Consider the following 16,514-nt stretch of genomic DNA (forward strand, 5'->3'; position numbering starts at 1 on the left):
AAACATTAACATTGGAGACAATAAAAAATGACTGTTCTCATTTGCTTCTTAGAGAAGCATCAGAAGATGAGGCTCCTGAGAGACCTAGAAGCAAACACCAATGTAATTACCAAACATAATTACTGAACCAAGTCTTAAATGTGAAAGGAAAGGGGGTCTTTAAATGAGGAAGATCACAGAAAAAACACAGTAGAAATTTGTGCATTTATATCATCCTCAAATGGGACTTGTTCATAATTACTGATGCAAATACTATGCAATTATAATTATATATTAAAAGATGCAATTAACAAGACATAATTCTAGATATCAAGGACACAGATCACATATATTTCTACAAGGTCTGTCAGAACCTATAATTTGAAATCTTCCATTCTTCTCTGGTGTTCCTTTCTTAAATATATCTGAAGGACATTATATTATTAATCGATGTCTTCTTACTTAAGTATTCCTTTCAGAAAGAAGAAACTAGTCTTTTTTATCTTACAATTCCAATGGCATTGACAATATATAAATCTATGTCTATGACTCTGACTCGAAATAATATCTGAATAACTTGTTGACTAAATGACATAGAATGTAACATAAAAAATTGAAGCACACGTGCTTTGTAATTTATTGTTAATGAGTACTTCTGTTACACAAATAAATATTTTCATTTTTATGACCTGAAAAAGTAAATGGTTGATTTAATGTTAACTATGACCTAAATAGTTATGAAACATTAAGCCGTTATCTTCAAGAGAGAAACGTATCTAACCCAGCATTTGTAGATAATACCATCCAAAGAATAATAAAACACAGTCCATCTTATTATTTCCACTTGTTCAAAATACCTTTACTAAAAAAATAACTATTCTCATCAATTTGTATTGTCATAACTAAAGTACTTTTTCATTTGTTCTTTTATTTCTTCATTTAAGGAAGCAGTTTTCCTTCTTTTGGTTTGTTTACAGAATTTGTTATGAACCAGACCCTATCTCAAACACTCAGAGAATATGTGTAGTCAAATAAACTACACTCTTTTTGCTTTCATAAATCACATAATTCTATCCAAGTTAAAGACAAATAAATAAAATGCATGAAAAGTCATATATGAATTATCCGGGATGATAGAAGGAAAATTAGGATGTATGTGCTAATTAGTCTTGATGTCACTGGAAAAGGGATATATGTATCCAGTTTTTTTGGAATTAAAGGAATTAGTCATCCAGATTGTTTCAGGCAGAGGAAAGAACATGCAAAGAGTCTAAAAGGAGTATATTTAACTTGACTAAAGAAAAGCCAGGATGGCAGTTCCTGGCGCGGAGTAAGGAAGGCAGTGAGATCTAGAGAACAATGCCTCTCCTCTGACTGGTTTTCTGAGCACTCGAAGGGGCTAGCTGAGGTTTTGGAGTACAGAAGTGGTAAGATTCATCCTGGCTGGTAGGCAGGGAAGAACTGGTGGAAGGCAAAAATGTTTTTGATGCTTTAGAAGGTAGCGAGATCATTACAAGGCTTTCTGCAGAACAAAAAGATCATAGGGAGAAAAAATCACCAGCAGATGTAATGGAAAGATGTCAGAGAGCTGCGGATATAGTAAGAAGGAAAGACAATCATTATTATTAGTTATTAATAGTCAACTGATATTCTTTGTTAATGGAAAATTAGTTAGCAGTATATAGACCTATGAATAAAAATGTGCCCTGAATAGAGACTGATTGCATAAGATCAAAAGCAATTATTCTCCTACATAATTAATCTTCTTTTGAGTAAGCTATTTCCCAGAGCTTGACCCCCACATTCATGAATTAGTATGCTCATTCCCTTAAATGATCATCACCCTAGACCCCTAAAGATACCCTGAAACAGTCAAGTAATCTAATCATTATTTTTCCTACAGTGTACAAAGGAGGTCTTTTCCAAAGTTGGATAGAGAAGTGAGATGAAAGGGCAGGAAGCGTTTATATCTATTGACTGTGACAGACACCTTTTATATAGTTGAAATCTTTGACATTCAAACGATCATTTCTCGGCTTTTATGTCATCATAATAAAAGGAAAAAAAAACAGTTCCATTGCTATTTGAAGAGTGTAAGTACATTACAAGAGGGGGAAAAATGCTTTCAGTTTGACAACAGGTTAATAACTACGCAAATGCAATGAACCTGACCAAAGTGAAACAGCTTGAATGTCAGGTGGAGATTTTAAGTAGTTGGGTGGGATAGGGACAACTCAGGAGAAAGTCATATACCAGAAGTTATTTAAAATTAAAGAGGCAGAGTAGGTCAGAGCTCACCAGAGGCAGAAAAGTAATAAGGTCCATGGGAAAGCTTAATAAGGCCTCTTCAACTCTCATACCTGTGATTCATAATCACCAGTCATTCACCCCAGGGACATTTTTCTTCCAACTGGCTTTTTAATGCATCAGAACATCCTACCTCCAGAATGGAAGAGAATTAAATCTCTCCTGCTGTTCCTACTCATGTAAGCTTTTCTTGTTCTTTTGCATTCACCTTAAATGAAAGGAAGCCTAAATTCAACAGCCTAAATTAGCATTGCTTTAAGGAAGACCATCTGAGCCATTTCCCCTTTCCATACCTTCTAAAGAGCCCTCTCTTGGTGGAGTCATAGCTATTCAATCTTTGCATTGTCATTGTTCAGAGATTCTCTCTTCCTCTTGGAGACAAAGAGAACTGGGGGAAAAGCAGAGTTACCATCTTGGGATGCTCTGAAAGGGCCAATTTATTCAGGGAAATTAATGTGAGTTATATGCTAACTTCAGGAAGAGTCACAATAGGTCAAGTCAGTGCAAAGATTAGTCCATACCCCTTTCAAGATGTGTTTGATGCTTTAGAATAGAACAAAAGATCACTAAAATGTAGTCCAAGTTTAACCTTTGTTAAGACCTTCTATTTAGGCAGGCTATTTTGTGCCTTAGTTCCCTTTTCTAGAAAGTAAGGTTAAAGACAGAAGGATCTAGCTTTAAAAGCATGTTCAAAATATCAAACTGATAACCATGTTTAAAGAAAACTTCAAAAATTCCTGACTCATGAAAAATAGTAATACAAAACTGTTAGGTTTCATAACTATATTCTTTTCATGCTACAAATTGTCTATGATTCTGTTCTAAGTAGTATCCTGAAGAGTAAAATGGATATTTGACTCAACTTTTAAATGTTTATAACTTTTAGATATCAGCATTTCAATTAAGCATATAAACTTTGTATTGGTATACTTATACTGTTAAAAAACTATCATCTTAAATTTATCTTTCTTGAAGTATTGATTTGAGAAAGTAATACACTGTGTAATATTGATAGATTGAACTTTGCCCATTGTCCAATGTATTACTTTAAAAAATGCTTATGTAGTAAGTCCACATCATTTTACCTACAAACAACTCATAAAGCCATATGTATGAGCCTATTTTCTTTTCTTTCTCCTGGGATTTGAAATGAGAGTCTTCCACTTGTTTGGCAGGTGCTTTACCCTTTGAACCATGTTTACTACCCTTTTACTTTTTAGTATTTTTGACAACGAGTCTTTCATTTATGACCTGGACAACCTGAACCATGACCCTCTTACTTATAATTCTTATGTGGCTGAGATAACAAGTTTGTACCATCATGCCCAGCTTTTTATTGGTGGAGATGGGGATCTCTCAATTGTTTTACTTGGTCTGGTTTCACTCCATAAGCCTCTTGGTCTCTGCTTCTTGAGTCGCTAGGATTACAGACATAGGCCACTTGGCCATGTTCCTATTTTCTTCTAGAGAAATGTCTCTAGATTTGTAGAAAGCACAACTGTTTCTCCAGGTGCAACTGTTTGCATCAACATCAGTGCATGTCCAGCATTTTCTTCTCTTTGTTAGGGAGAGATTGAGTTCAGTGCATGCAGAATTTAAAAAGTGACAGAAGAGAGTTTTAAGAACCCTCTCCCCCAAAGAGGTTTATGAGCAGCTTAAATTAATGAAATGTATTCAATTTTGCTAAGTTTAAATTTACTCTTAGGTGAATCTCAATAGTTCTAGAAGATATTTCAAGAAAATTGAAGCTTTCTTAAAAGACATTATTATTATTATTTGACCATATACACTCCATAGGTTTATAGAAAATACCTAATCATTCCACTGGTGTAGAGTTCTAATAAATATGAAAGCAATGTAATGATAATATGCCAAGCAAATATTTTGATAATATTTATAGAAAATACAATACAATTTTATTTTCCAAGGTTCTAGAAAGTTCACTTATATCAAATAACTTAATATACAATGCAACAGCAGAGAAGGAAAATGTATCACAGAAAATTCAAAAGCACACTACTAGGTAGATAAATATAACTGGAAAACTTCCTGAAGATGCAGACATTTGGTAACATTTTTTTTCACAGAGATAAGTAAGATTTTAACAAGACACAATTGGAAAAAATAGAAAGTCAAGAAAATATAAAACAACATAAGGGTCATAAAGTTTCAGATCTTCTTCTAAATCAGCGAAGTGGTCTGCATAAATAGATAAATTATAAGAACCAAAGGTGGAAGATATTCTCATTATAGTATGCAGGATGCAAATCTCAGATTGAATTTCTGTTTATTAAATAGGAAAACAAGAGATAAAGATGATGAATAAAGGACTCATTTGATGGCACACAAAAATTATTATCAAGAAATGTAAATATGAGGCATAGTTTCGAGGTAGGAGCTTAGAGTGCCATACTTATAAATAAATATTAACAACGGTGTTCTCACCGAAATCTTCTCTTCCACTGATGAGATACTCTATGAAAATCCAGTTTGGATTTTGGATGTCTTACTCTGAATGCAACAGAGTTTTTCAGAAGATACCAACTGGAATTGTGTTACATTAGAATTTTTGAAGATCAAAGAAGATAGCAAATCTTGAGAAGACTTAGGAGAGGACATCATAGAAACTTTAAACATGAGTAGAGCTAGCAAATACATCTTAACTATATGATCCTAGAAATTAAAATGATCAATAATGAGTGCATAATAGTTCAATTTCAAAAAGAAAAAAATAAATTATAGTCATGTTAAAATGAAATGAGTTTTGTTAAAATGAAATGATTCTCATTGCATTTGACATGTTTTGCATAAATCAAGTGACCTGTACAGGCAAAATGTCATATATACGATTAAAAGAATTGGATGCCTAGACTTAGTCATGCCTCCAATTACAGGTGCACTGAAATTGTTTACTGTTAGAATTCACAATTTCATCAAGAATGCTCTCCATACTTGAATTTGTTAGCTAAAGAATTTAATGAATATCACAGATAATAATTTAATATATCATTTAATACAAAATCTCATTTTACTATATTCAGTCATGTGAAGTTATACCTGATATTTATTATACTGCTTGTGTATTTTATTTATTTTTACAAAATTCATAAGGAACTATAATCTGTTTAATTAATTTTGTTTATTGTGGACATGAATTCATGTGTTGATTTTACTAAAAATATCTCCAAATATATTACCATATAAAGAATAACAGAATCAATATGTTTCAGAATGCAATTAATCGACTATGAACATGGTCAAACATAAATGGAAATGTGTTGTGTGTTAGTATGATAGAGTTGCTGCTTATTACAAAAGTGTTTGAGTAATTCAATCATTTTACTACTTTTCCATGGTGTTCAGTTGTATTTTAGTTATTTTATCCCTATCTATGTCATAACGGAACTTAAGGTGAATTCAACATGAATTTAGAGTTGGATTCTGAAGCCTCACTTCCGTAACTATGATACTTTTATTTATTTGGTTGTGTAACTGAACTCTAAATCAAAAGTTACCATGAGCATTTATGAAGTATTATAGCATATGTAAAATATGAGCAATACATAAACAAAAAAAATATTACCACATATATTTTTACACTTAATATTTTCTTATAAATGTACAAATACTACATTTATGAAGGCTTTGGGCTATTACTTCACCTTGACTATTTATACATTGATGTATATATAGGCAGCGCTAATAATTCATTCCTTGATCTTACTCTAAATATTACAAATGAAATGTTTTGAATTTTATATACCACATTGCCTATATTTTTTCTGTTAGATGTCACAGGAGAGATTTCAAGCCAACACTAAATTTTAGAATTTCATAAAAGCAGGCATTGCAATTGAATTGGCTTAATCCAATATTTCATTCCTTTTATATCAATTTCATTGTATGATTTCTGCTTCTTGCTATAAGTATATGAGTAACAAACTAAGATTAAAATAAAATTCTCCAAGAAAATGTTCAGCATGTTTTACCTAACAGTACTTTGCATATCAAATGACTCAAATCATTGGCTGGAATAATGAATTCTAGTCCAAAAAGTACTTTATGCATTCACTTGGGCCATTATGAAAACTTTTATAGGGATTTGTATGCTGCTTGCTTCTCTGTGATCTGATTAGTTATCATTCAAAGAAACATAGAAAGATGAGACGTTTATCAAATCAAGTAACTTATTTTATTTAAAAGTGTGCAGTATAGTCCATGGACTATTAAACTGATGATCTTTGAATCTGCTTACCTTGCCTTCACATGTGTATTTAAATACTGTGTTCTATAAAGACATGGAATCATCCAAGTATTTAACAAACTGGAATTAAAATTGGGGGTGCACATTTGTTAGGAAATGGAAAGACTTCGAAAAAATTATATTAAGTGAAGTAAGCCAGGACCAAAGAAACATAGTTCCCATGGTTTCCCTTATTTGCAATAACTGGTATATGTCTACGACAAGTAGAAAAGGTCAAAAGCTATGTCCATATAGCCATTTAAGATAATGTTAAGTGAAATGAATCCCAAGATAGAGACACAAGAGGTTTTATCTTTCTTGCTGTTGTTTTTAGTGTACTTATAATGTACCATGTGATTTTTTTTGTTTCTTTTTTATGTTCTTTCCCCATGGCATAACCCCTGTTTTCAGTGTTTGATTCCAGTATATACATTTTCTAATTTGGGGAGGGGAAGGGAAATAACAGTAAGGATATTGGTTGACCCATTGTAACAATGAGATGTACGAAATTCTATGCTGAAAATGAACTTTACAGGGGCAGGGAAGGGGAAGAGGAGTTGGGGATGTGAGAAGAGAAGGCATGGTAAGGGAAAATAAAAGGAGAAGGTAACAATGCTGGAGAGGAAATGTACTCATGACTTACTCATGTAGCTGTAACCCCTCTGTACAGTATTTTTACCATAAAAATATATACAAAAAAGAAAAAAAGTAAAAGGTCTTGAACTCAGGAAAAAGAAACTAAAATGGGAGGGGCAGGTTTGTGAAGTGATTTTCCTAAAGAGTGAAGGAAGAGATAAGTACAGGAGGGAAGAATGAGAGTATTGAAAGGGGCTGACATTGATCAAGAAATACTGCATTCAGAACCTGCTTCGTTAAATGGCAACTCTTTTACAATGACTTAAAAGCAATTTAAGAAATAACCAAAAAAACCTACTTAATGCTTTCCCAATTCAATTCTATTGTCTTCTACACTGTATAAAATGTTTGCTAATCTTCCTACCATATGTATTATTTTCCCGTCAAATAATGTTGCTCACACAACAAAAAAAATTTTAATAATACTTAAGCCATGACAACTTTCACTTTTTTAAAATAGGATTTTATATTTCGACACCAACTTTTCAAGGAGGGAGAAGAGAACGAGTTGGACTTTTAAGCCTCCCCTTGAAGCCTGCTTTGGAACCAGTCTGCCTTAGTTTCTGGTGGGTTTCTGTTCATTTCTGGTGTAACTCATTTTAAATGTGGCTTTATTTAATGGTAGTATTAGCTTTCTCAAGGTTTTAGGCTCATATTTCATTAAGATGTTGCACAATATTTTAATTCATGCAATATGACTTTTTTTATGTGATAAAGCAGTAAAGTTCTTATATGCTCTCTTCCCTATTTCAATAACTTCCCAAGGGGCAAGTTTCAAAGTCAGTACAGGATTTAGAAGAAATTAAAATGCATTTGCTATAATGAAATAGAACTCCAAAAATTTCTGCTTATTTCCAAACTAGGTATTTTATGTATGGTGTAAATGTGTATAGATTAAGCATTAATATCACCAGTGGCAAAAACCTGGAGAAGACCATTTTCCAAAAAGAGGGGAATTATGGTGAAAACTGGAATTATGGACAAGTAACATTAAATGAAACAGTAGAATTTAAGGTTTGTAAAATACTTTGTGATATATTCTTCCTTCTGGTCATTTTACATACACATTTTGCAGGGATATGGTGAAAAAATTATATATTTCTAAGAATAGACAAACCTCTTTCTGCATCTTTCTAATCTACTTACTTTTTATGACTGGCACTTTTACTTATATTTACTCATGGACTTGTTCAGCATCTTTCTGACACTGGTCAACTACATCTTCTCATCTTCACATCAAAACTGGGGCTTGCTACTTTCCACAAGTTCCCTGTACTTTTCCTGTGAGTCATCTTTTCCTACAAAAACATGCAAGGCCATCTATACACACCAACTTACCCCATTCTGGCTTCCACTGCATACATTTCCTTGAAAAACAGGTTCTATGAGCTGTATTATTGGGAAGTCTCTGATCATTTATTATCCATTAAGATCAATTAGTTTTTCAGCTAACAGCTTACTATATTCTCTTCCTGGAGGGTTTTCGCAATTAAAATATAGGATTATATAGGTTATCTGCTTAATCAAATCAACAGGGCTCTAATTGCATAATTTCAAACAAGAAGTATGTTTAGATATACACTGTCAGTATCAAAGGCTTCTGTTTTCTTTGTGGCAAGTTGTAAGTAAGCTAGGTAATATTCAAAAGGGCTCTCATTTCTAGTCTGTCTGTCTGTGTATTTCCCTTTATTTCCTCTTTTTTAAAAAATTCTCTTCCTTTTGAATTTATATTTTTACATAAACTCTTCCAATTTTGTTTGCCCATTGATAGTTCAAGTAAGAGTGTGGGAACAGTACAATGGCAGAAGGAAGGAAACAAGAACTTCAGTAGCCAAATTTGGTTCAGTTCACTGAACACCTTTTGTAAAATACTTGAACTTGATTCAATTATTGTGTAGTTAGCTCAATAAGCAGAATAAGCACCAAGTTCTACAAACACTGCAGTAGTCCCAGCTTATGCCTACTTGCATTTTCCATGTTTCAATTACACATGTTCAACATCAGTCAAAGTATTCATGGAAAATTCCAGAAACAATAATTTGTAAGCTTTAGATAATTTTATTCAACTATAGTCTTGCAATTTTTCTACTTTGTTATATTATTATCGTTAATCAGTTACTGTGCCAAACTTTATAAACTTCCTCATAGGTTAATTTACACAATATGGGGAAATTATAATACACATTGTCTCCACATTATCTATAATTTCAGATACCCTTTGGTTTTATAATAGATTACCTAATGGTTAGTGAGGACTATGGTATTTGTACTTTACATTTGGAACAATATTGTGAAATCTTCAATAATTATTATTCTCATTTTGAAATCTGATTTGCTGTTCTATGACACAAAGGAATAGGACTTATTTGGAAAATGCCCCTGAGATAGAGTGAATGAATGGACAAGCAGATGTACAATGTACTCTAGTATTGAAAAGTCAGGTAAGACAATGATACCATGTTGCTAATATAGCAGGTAGTGCATTCAGCAATCATTCTGCTCATGTGTCTCTTCTACAAAAGGGAGATTGCAGAAAAGGATGACCAAAACTACCCATTATTTCTTTGAGCCTACTTTGCAACCTCTTACACAGATGAGATTTCCCAAGTCTGGTTCTGTGCCCCGCATCAGCACCTCATACAAATCCCATCTGATTACCTTAGATGAGCAGTGGCTAGGTAGGACCAGCTGGCTGTGCATGGTCAACTTATGACAATAGTTATCCCTTGTCCTCTTATTTTCCCTCTCATAAAAATCTCATCAGTGTTTCTTCCCTTTTTAGCTGGTATGCTTTAAAAACAAAAAGAGCTACCTGAATCTTTACTATTTTTAGGGGAAGAAATCAGTGAGAATTCTGTCTACCACCAGATGACATGACAGAATATGATAGAATAACAATATTATTAAATGGAAAGGAAGAGAAACAGAAACCAGAACAATATGGTCTAACTCTGAAAATAGATGTGAATTAAGTATATGAGTCAGTACACAGTAGAAGAAAGCTAGATTGCTCATAAGAATTTTAAAAAGCATGATCCATAAATATTTCAGAATCTAGTATTGATCATGACATATTTGCAGATTGTCGTATTGACATGTGAGAGGTTATTAGAACACAAAAGACTAGAATGGAATTATTTTACACATATCTCTGAATTTCAGGTTGCTTTTAATGCTATTAAAAATCCATTTCTGAGTGATATAGCTTTGGATGACATTAACCTAACATATGGGATATGCAATGAGAGTCTTCATCCAGAACCAACTTTGGTCCCAACTTCTCCACCAGAGCTCCCTAGTAAGTACCTTCCATTAAAACATTAATAATACAAGATAGATTTTGCTTTGGGTTACTTTGCTATCCAAACACAATTGTTTTGTCAATGAACATCAAAGACTAAAATTTAAGAATAAAGAAGAGCCGTAAGTAAAATGGAGACTCAAAAACTATGACATTACATATAAATTCAGGAAAAAATCTTAAATGCCTCAGTTGTGGATAATAGTTATGATCACATAAATATCCTTCTCAGTTTTAAAATGAAGTAGCTGAGTTGCAATTTAGTTTCCCTAAAATATGAAATAATATTCTACTGACCATGGTAAATGTCTGGTGGTCATAAAGAAGGGCCTTATACTTCTCAGTTTCCCTTTATTTATTTTTTTTCTGGTACTGGAACTGGAAGTTAGGGTCTCCTGTCCTCGCTTGATTTTTTCATTCAAGTGTGGTGCCACACCACTTGACCTATAGCTTCACTTTCAGCTTTAGGCTGGTTAATTGGAGATAAAATTTGGACATTTAATAGCATTAGTTTGAAACCATAATCTTCAGATTTAACCTATTGAGTTAGCTACAATGACTTTCTCAAGGAGTGATTTTAAGATCTTCAGCCCCTGAACTTGCTTTGAGAATAACTTAATAATAAGGATGGAGTCTCGAATTTTAGCATACACATTTACTTCACACAATAGATTTTTGTTCTGAAATGATGTCTTTCTAAGGTTTTACAATATATTTTCTTTATGAAGCTGCTAATATTTTGCAGCTGAGTATTCATTAGGATTTTTAGCCTTAGGAGATATTTTTACCTCAAAAATACAAAGTACAGCCTAAGTCTATCTATGCTCTCAAGTCAAATTGGAAATCTGACATTTCAAAGAAAACTCATTACTGTTCATCATATCCGGGTCAAAGGAGACAGCCACTTCACATTACTTTCAGACTAATGGGAATTAACAGAAGAAAAAGAGAAGAAGAAAATATCGACAATGATATAATATATTAAATTACCACTGTCTCTCACTAGCATCATCATTAAGCAAAAATATCTTATAAATATCTACAATGTGTAGGAGTACTGCAGAACAAAAATGAAATGTAGCAATAAAATTTGATGTACAAAGTAGTAATAGATAAGCATCTAAATCAATAGATAACCTGTGCCTACTATGTGAGAAAAGTCAAACAACAAAAATGTGAATTGGAGAAAATATTAAGGAAGCAGCAAGATAGAAGACATAACGACATTCAGAAAGTTTAAAAAAAAGTGGACTAGAACCACGTATCCTTGTATGATAAGTCTGGCTATAACATTCTAATAAGATGCGATATTTTTCTTTTTTGTGTGCTGGATATTGAACCCAGAGCTTTGTTCATGCTAGACAAGAATAAGAAGTTAGTTTCCTGAGATCAAACTTAGTCTTCATGTTTGCTCCACTAGGGTTTGGCTGGTTGCTAATATCACATAAAAGTAATAGTTATTATTTACTATGGATTAAATAGTCTCTCTTTAACTCTTCTATTATTTTGGCTTATTTATTTTTGCCAACACAGCTATCTTTGGCAAACACAATTTTGGCACCAGAAAGTTTAAAAATGATGATGAGTAGAAGTAGAAGAAAATGCTAATATGGATTCAATAGTTTGTGCTTTGTCATATTTAAAAATAATTGGCTCACTTCATTCTGTGTAGATGCACTATCTGTTTATTATACACAATATTTTTTACAAAAAATACATATTCAAAGCCCTTAACAATCAATGCTAATTGAAAAATACTTTCTACAGACAAAATAGTAGCAATATTTTCCTAATTCAATATTATGGGGGCTGAGAGTCCTTGCCTTGCATGCATGAGGCCCTGGGTTGAGTTCATTTCCTCAGTATCACATAAGCCGGAAGTGGCTCTGAGGCTCAAGTGGTAGAGCAATGACCTTGAGCTGAAGAGTTGAGGGGCAGCGCCCAGACCCAGAGTTCAATCCCCACAACTGGCAAAAAAATAAAAAAATATTATGGTCATACCAAAAAATAGATTCTCTTAATGCTTTTTTTTGTCTGTCACTGTATTTGTCAACAAATAGTCTATTCTTAAGGTTAAATAATGTAACTTTATATGCTCTATGTTTAAAACATAGCAAAATCTGATAACCTAAAATAAAATATTTGAGATGACTTTTGAATATAATATCATATACACAAATAAACTTTAAATATGGTTTCCATGTTACATATTTATCTGCATGACCTATATTAACATTATATCAATTCTTGCCAGAAGGAAAAAGGATAATTAATTCCCTGATGTCATAGAAGTATAGTATGCCTGCATATTTTAGCATTAGAAAAATTATAATGGTATAATAACTGATCTGATTTTAGAATACAGACATAGAATCTATCCAGAGTAAATTTGTTCCACTTGCCAAATGATACACTTCAAGGCAATATTTAGCACAGTAGAAAATGTTAATTACCATCAAACACATCCTGAATAATTATATTCTAATGCTATTTGCTATTGGTTCAGTGACAATCTTATTCGAACAGAGTTGTTTTTGTTTTTTTTGTTTTTTAGTTCCAAATCACTGATTTGTTTAAGCAAAAATAAAACCATAGTTGGCTGGGTAATAGCCTTATTTCCACTCTTTAGAGAACATTTAAGTAAGAAAATAATCCCTGACAAGTAAATGAATAATACAGTTTAGTCTCTAGCATCATTTTTAGGGATAAATACAGTGACTAGTTGGAGGAATGTAAGTTCAGTTTCATAGCTAAAGGAATTCTGTTCTGTGACATGAATCACTTGCTGCTTCTGCCGCTGTCTGCCCGTGACATTGGAATGCATTTATTTAAATATGGAGGCTATGCTGAAAACTCTTTATGAAAGCATACATTCTGTTACACAGACCTCATTTGATTTTACCTTCTAACAATGAGATAACTACTAAAAAGTATAGGCATGTACAAAAGGAAATCCACATTTTGGGGTCTTGAACTTATTTCTGAGGCTGTTAAAATGAATTAAGAAAAAGTAGGTTAGATAAAGATATATATTTAATCATTTCCACATTCGCTATATACATGTCTTTTTTCTCAATCTAGTCATAATTTCAGCCATTTTCTACTTCCAAATACAAAATAAAGTTAACTTGAAAAGTATAATATACATGACATTATACTCAGAACTCAGTAACAAATTTTTCACACAGAAATAAGGTAAGACCTTGCTGTCTCCTGCAAGAAATGACCATTTCAGTATATCATCATTCTGTACCACTTATTTGAATTAATAGTCAAACATAATTTCCATATCAACTATATTCTTAAATTCCTTAATTAACAATTTTTAACTATTTTATTTAAATTTAACTTATTTTATCTTTACATCATGAAGCCTAAATTTTTTAGTTATCATTGGTTTGATTTCTACAAAAAATAATGAAATTCAGGCCACAAAGAATAAAAAGTATCAAAATTGTAATGCAAAATGGTTAGTTACATCATGAATGGTTACAATAACTTTTTAGTGGAAATACAAATTTTCATAAGCTATTTTCACAATTAAAATTTTTTTTCATAAGCTGAATACAATACTCTTCATAGATGATTTCACTTTATATTATAACCTAAACTTTCAAAGTATAATCTCTAATATAAAAATGATTTGTCATTTATTACTAGGATATTAAACATTAATTGCATATTTTGAAGCTAACCATTTTAACATACTCAGCCATTTCTCAGATTCCATTATTATTGCATTTACATGAGAGCACCAATCCCAAACCTATTTTTGCTTCTAACTATATGCTCAATTTTTGTGCTTTGCCCTGGGTATTTTTAACTTAAGCCCTCTTTCTGTAAGTGAATACAATACTTCTTTATTCCACCCCACAGTAAAAGCATCTCACTGACATATGTGTCCTGGTCTTCAGCAGCTTAATCATGGATTTAAAATGACACGCTTGAAGAAAATTATTCATCCTTGACAGCTATTTTGCAAACCGCTGCATATTATTTGCATAGTGTGTGCTGTGAAAAATCCCTATTGGCATAGTCAGAAATTAACTGGAGTACAAGCTTTTGAGAGACTAGCTCTCAGAAAAAGAAAAACATAAGCACTTACCACTCTGAATGGGTAGAATTCTTTTCAGTAGACAAGCTACTTACTTTCTTTTCCTGAGTGGTCCTGACTTATCTGATGACACAGCGTGACTGTGATTTCTGCCATCCCTTTGCATGAGTCTTTGGGCCTTCTGCTAAGAAACATGCTAAATCTCAAGAAGAGCAATGTCATCATTAATATAAATAGTGTCATCGTGTTTAGAATGGTGGAAAGGGCTTCTAATTTCACTCCTTACAGTCATTTACACCTAGAGAGTAAATGAAATATTTTATCTTATGGGGCAGTTATTTGATATGAACTTATCATTCAAATGCACTTTGCAATGCACTTCTTAAGCATTTAAAAGGAATGAATTTCCCAAGATCTCTGCTTAGAGGAGAGATATTAAGTAAACTGTCCTCCGAAACAGACTTAACAGTACCACTTAGCAATCTTATCGTTTTGGTTGTGAGTTATATTATTAAAGTCTTATCCTTGATCCTTCTTTATATCCCATGAAGTGCTCAGATAGGTGAAAATTTGATGCATCCTCAAAACACCATTTGGCAGTGTAAAATTTTTATATTTCTCTATTTGAATATTGAGAATCATTGTCTCACACATACACACCCACATACACTCATGCATGCATGCACGTGCACATGCACACACACATACACACACACACACACACACACTGCACACATATGCTTAGTTTATCACCTTCCTCAGTGTTCCAATGGGAACACTAATTGGCAGCTGGGAATTACTCAAATTAACTGCGTCATATGTACTTCAAGTTTGAGTATTATAACCGATCCTTCTTCATATTTCCCACTGCATTTAGTCATGTAATAAACCAGATCCTTAGTCTTTTGTAGAGAAGTTTCCTGTGTTCCTAAATTACTGTTATTTCAAGTACTTTCTGCAGCGTTCTGGAGACATTAACTTCTTCATTTCAGATTGATCTCTCATTTACCTTACTTGCCAATATTTTCACTCATGTTTCTTCCTGCCTTCCTTGTTTTTGCCATACTTCTATTAAGTACCACTTACTAAGACTCATTCCAAAACCTCCATTAGCTTGGTCTCAATAGAGACAATGCTTTGGTTTAATCAGGTCAATGTGAGACAGTTACAGTACTTTGGAGAGCTTGGGATTAACTGTGTGAGGTCATTGCCCTTGGTCTTAGGTAAATAACAACGGCATAATCAAATAACTGAATATCTCCAAACTTCAGATTATCTGAATTCAAAAGAGCAATGATACCAGTATTCTAATCCACAAGGATTTTTTAGAGAACCAGTACTGCATAGGTACTTTTTACAAGTTATCTTTAGTTTTTAGAACTCAAAAAAAACTTCTTAACATCTATGCTCTGTACAGGGCAACAAATCCTAAGTACTCAACCAGCCCTTTATACAATTTGAGTCCATTTCTCCCCAGATAAAAACAATTCACATGGAAATCCTCTGTAAATGATGGTATATTTTAAGTGTATTTATTGTATACGTTGTATAAGTTCATCTGGGTCTGGACTGGCCTATTTGAGAAAGGAGTATAAGAGTACACTTTACCACCTTACGGAGCAGGCCAGTATGAGTAAGTCAGAATAATGATCTCTCAAGTGTCCTATTATAAACATCACAAAATCCAACTTTGTAAGTCTTATAATACAAAGTTAGCCTAGTAGCATGGATTTTAGTGATCAGAGTAAATAAAGTAGATGGTACTTTAGGAAAGGAGCAAGACTGAAGACATTCCCATGAATATAGATACATAATTACCCTTCCCATAATTTCACAGCAGCTCTACCAGATGATATTTCCAATATCATCTGCTTTTACTAACAGGAAAAAATATCTGCATGTATTTTTCAGATTAGATTATTTTAATGTGATGCGATTTTAATATGTTAACAGTAAACACTTAGAATAAAGATATTTAAAGTAGTGATAAATTC

General features: G+C 32.7%; 1 protein-coding gene across 2 annotated transcripts in view; it reads left to right on the forward strand.

Annotated features, from left to right (window-relative positions):
• Positions 1–16,514, forward strand: part of Tmprss15 (transmembrane serine protease 15) — a 102,205-nt gene that overhangs the window by 34,711 nt on the left and 50,980 nt on the right. For both annotated transcript variants that reach the window (XM_042676982.1, XM_042676983.1), the window contains 3 exons: positions 7,626–7,731; positions 8,029–8,179; positions 10,328–10,463. In XM_042676982.1, the coding sequence (XP_042532916.1) occupies positions 7,626–7,731; positions 8,029–8,179; positions 10,328–10,463 (393 nt within the window). The remainder of the gene's footprint in view (positions 1–7,625; positions 7,732–8,028; positions 8,180–10,327; positions 10,464–16,514) is intronic.

Source organism: Dipodomys spectabilis, unplaced genomic scaffold, assembly GCF_019054845.1.
Source record: "Dipodomys spectabilis isolate Male_0828 unplaced genomic scaffold, ASM1905484v1 ptg000032l, whole genome shotgun sequence".
Taxonomy (NCBI): Eukaryota; Metazoa; Chordata; class Mammalia; order Rodentia; family Heteromyidae; genus Dipodomys; species Dipodomys spectabilis.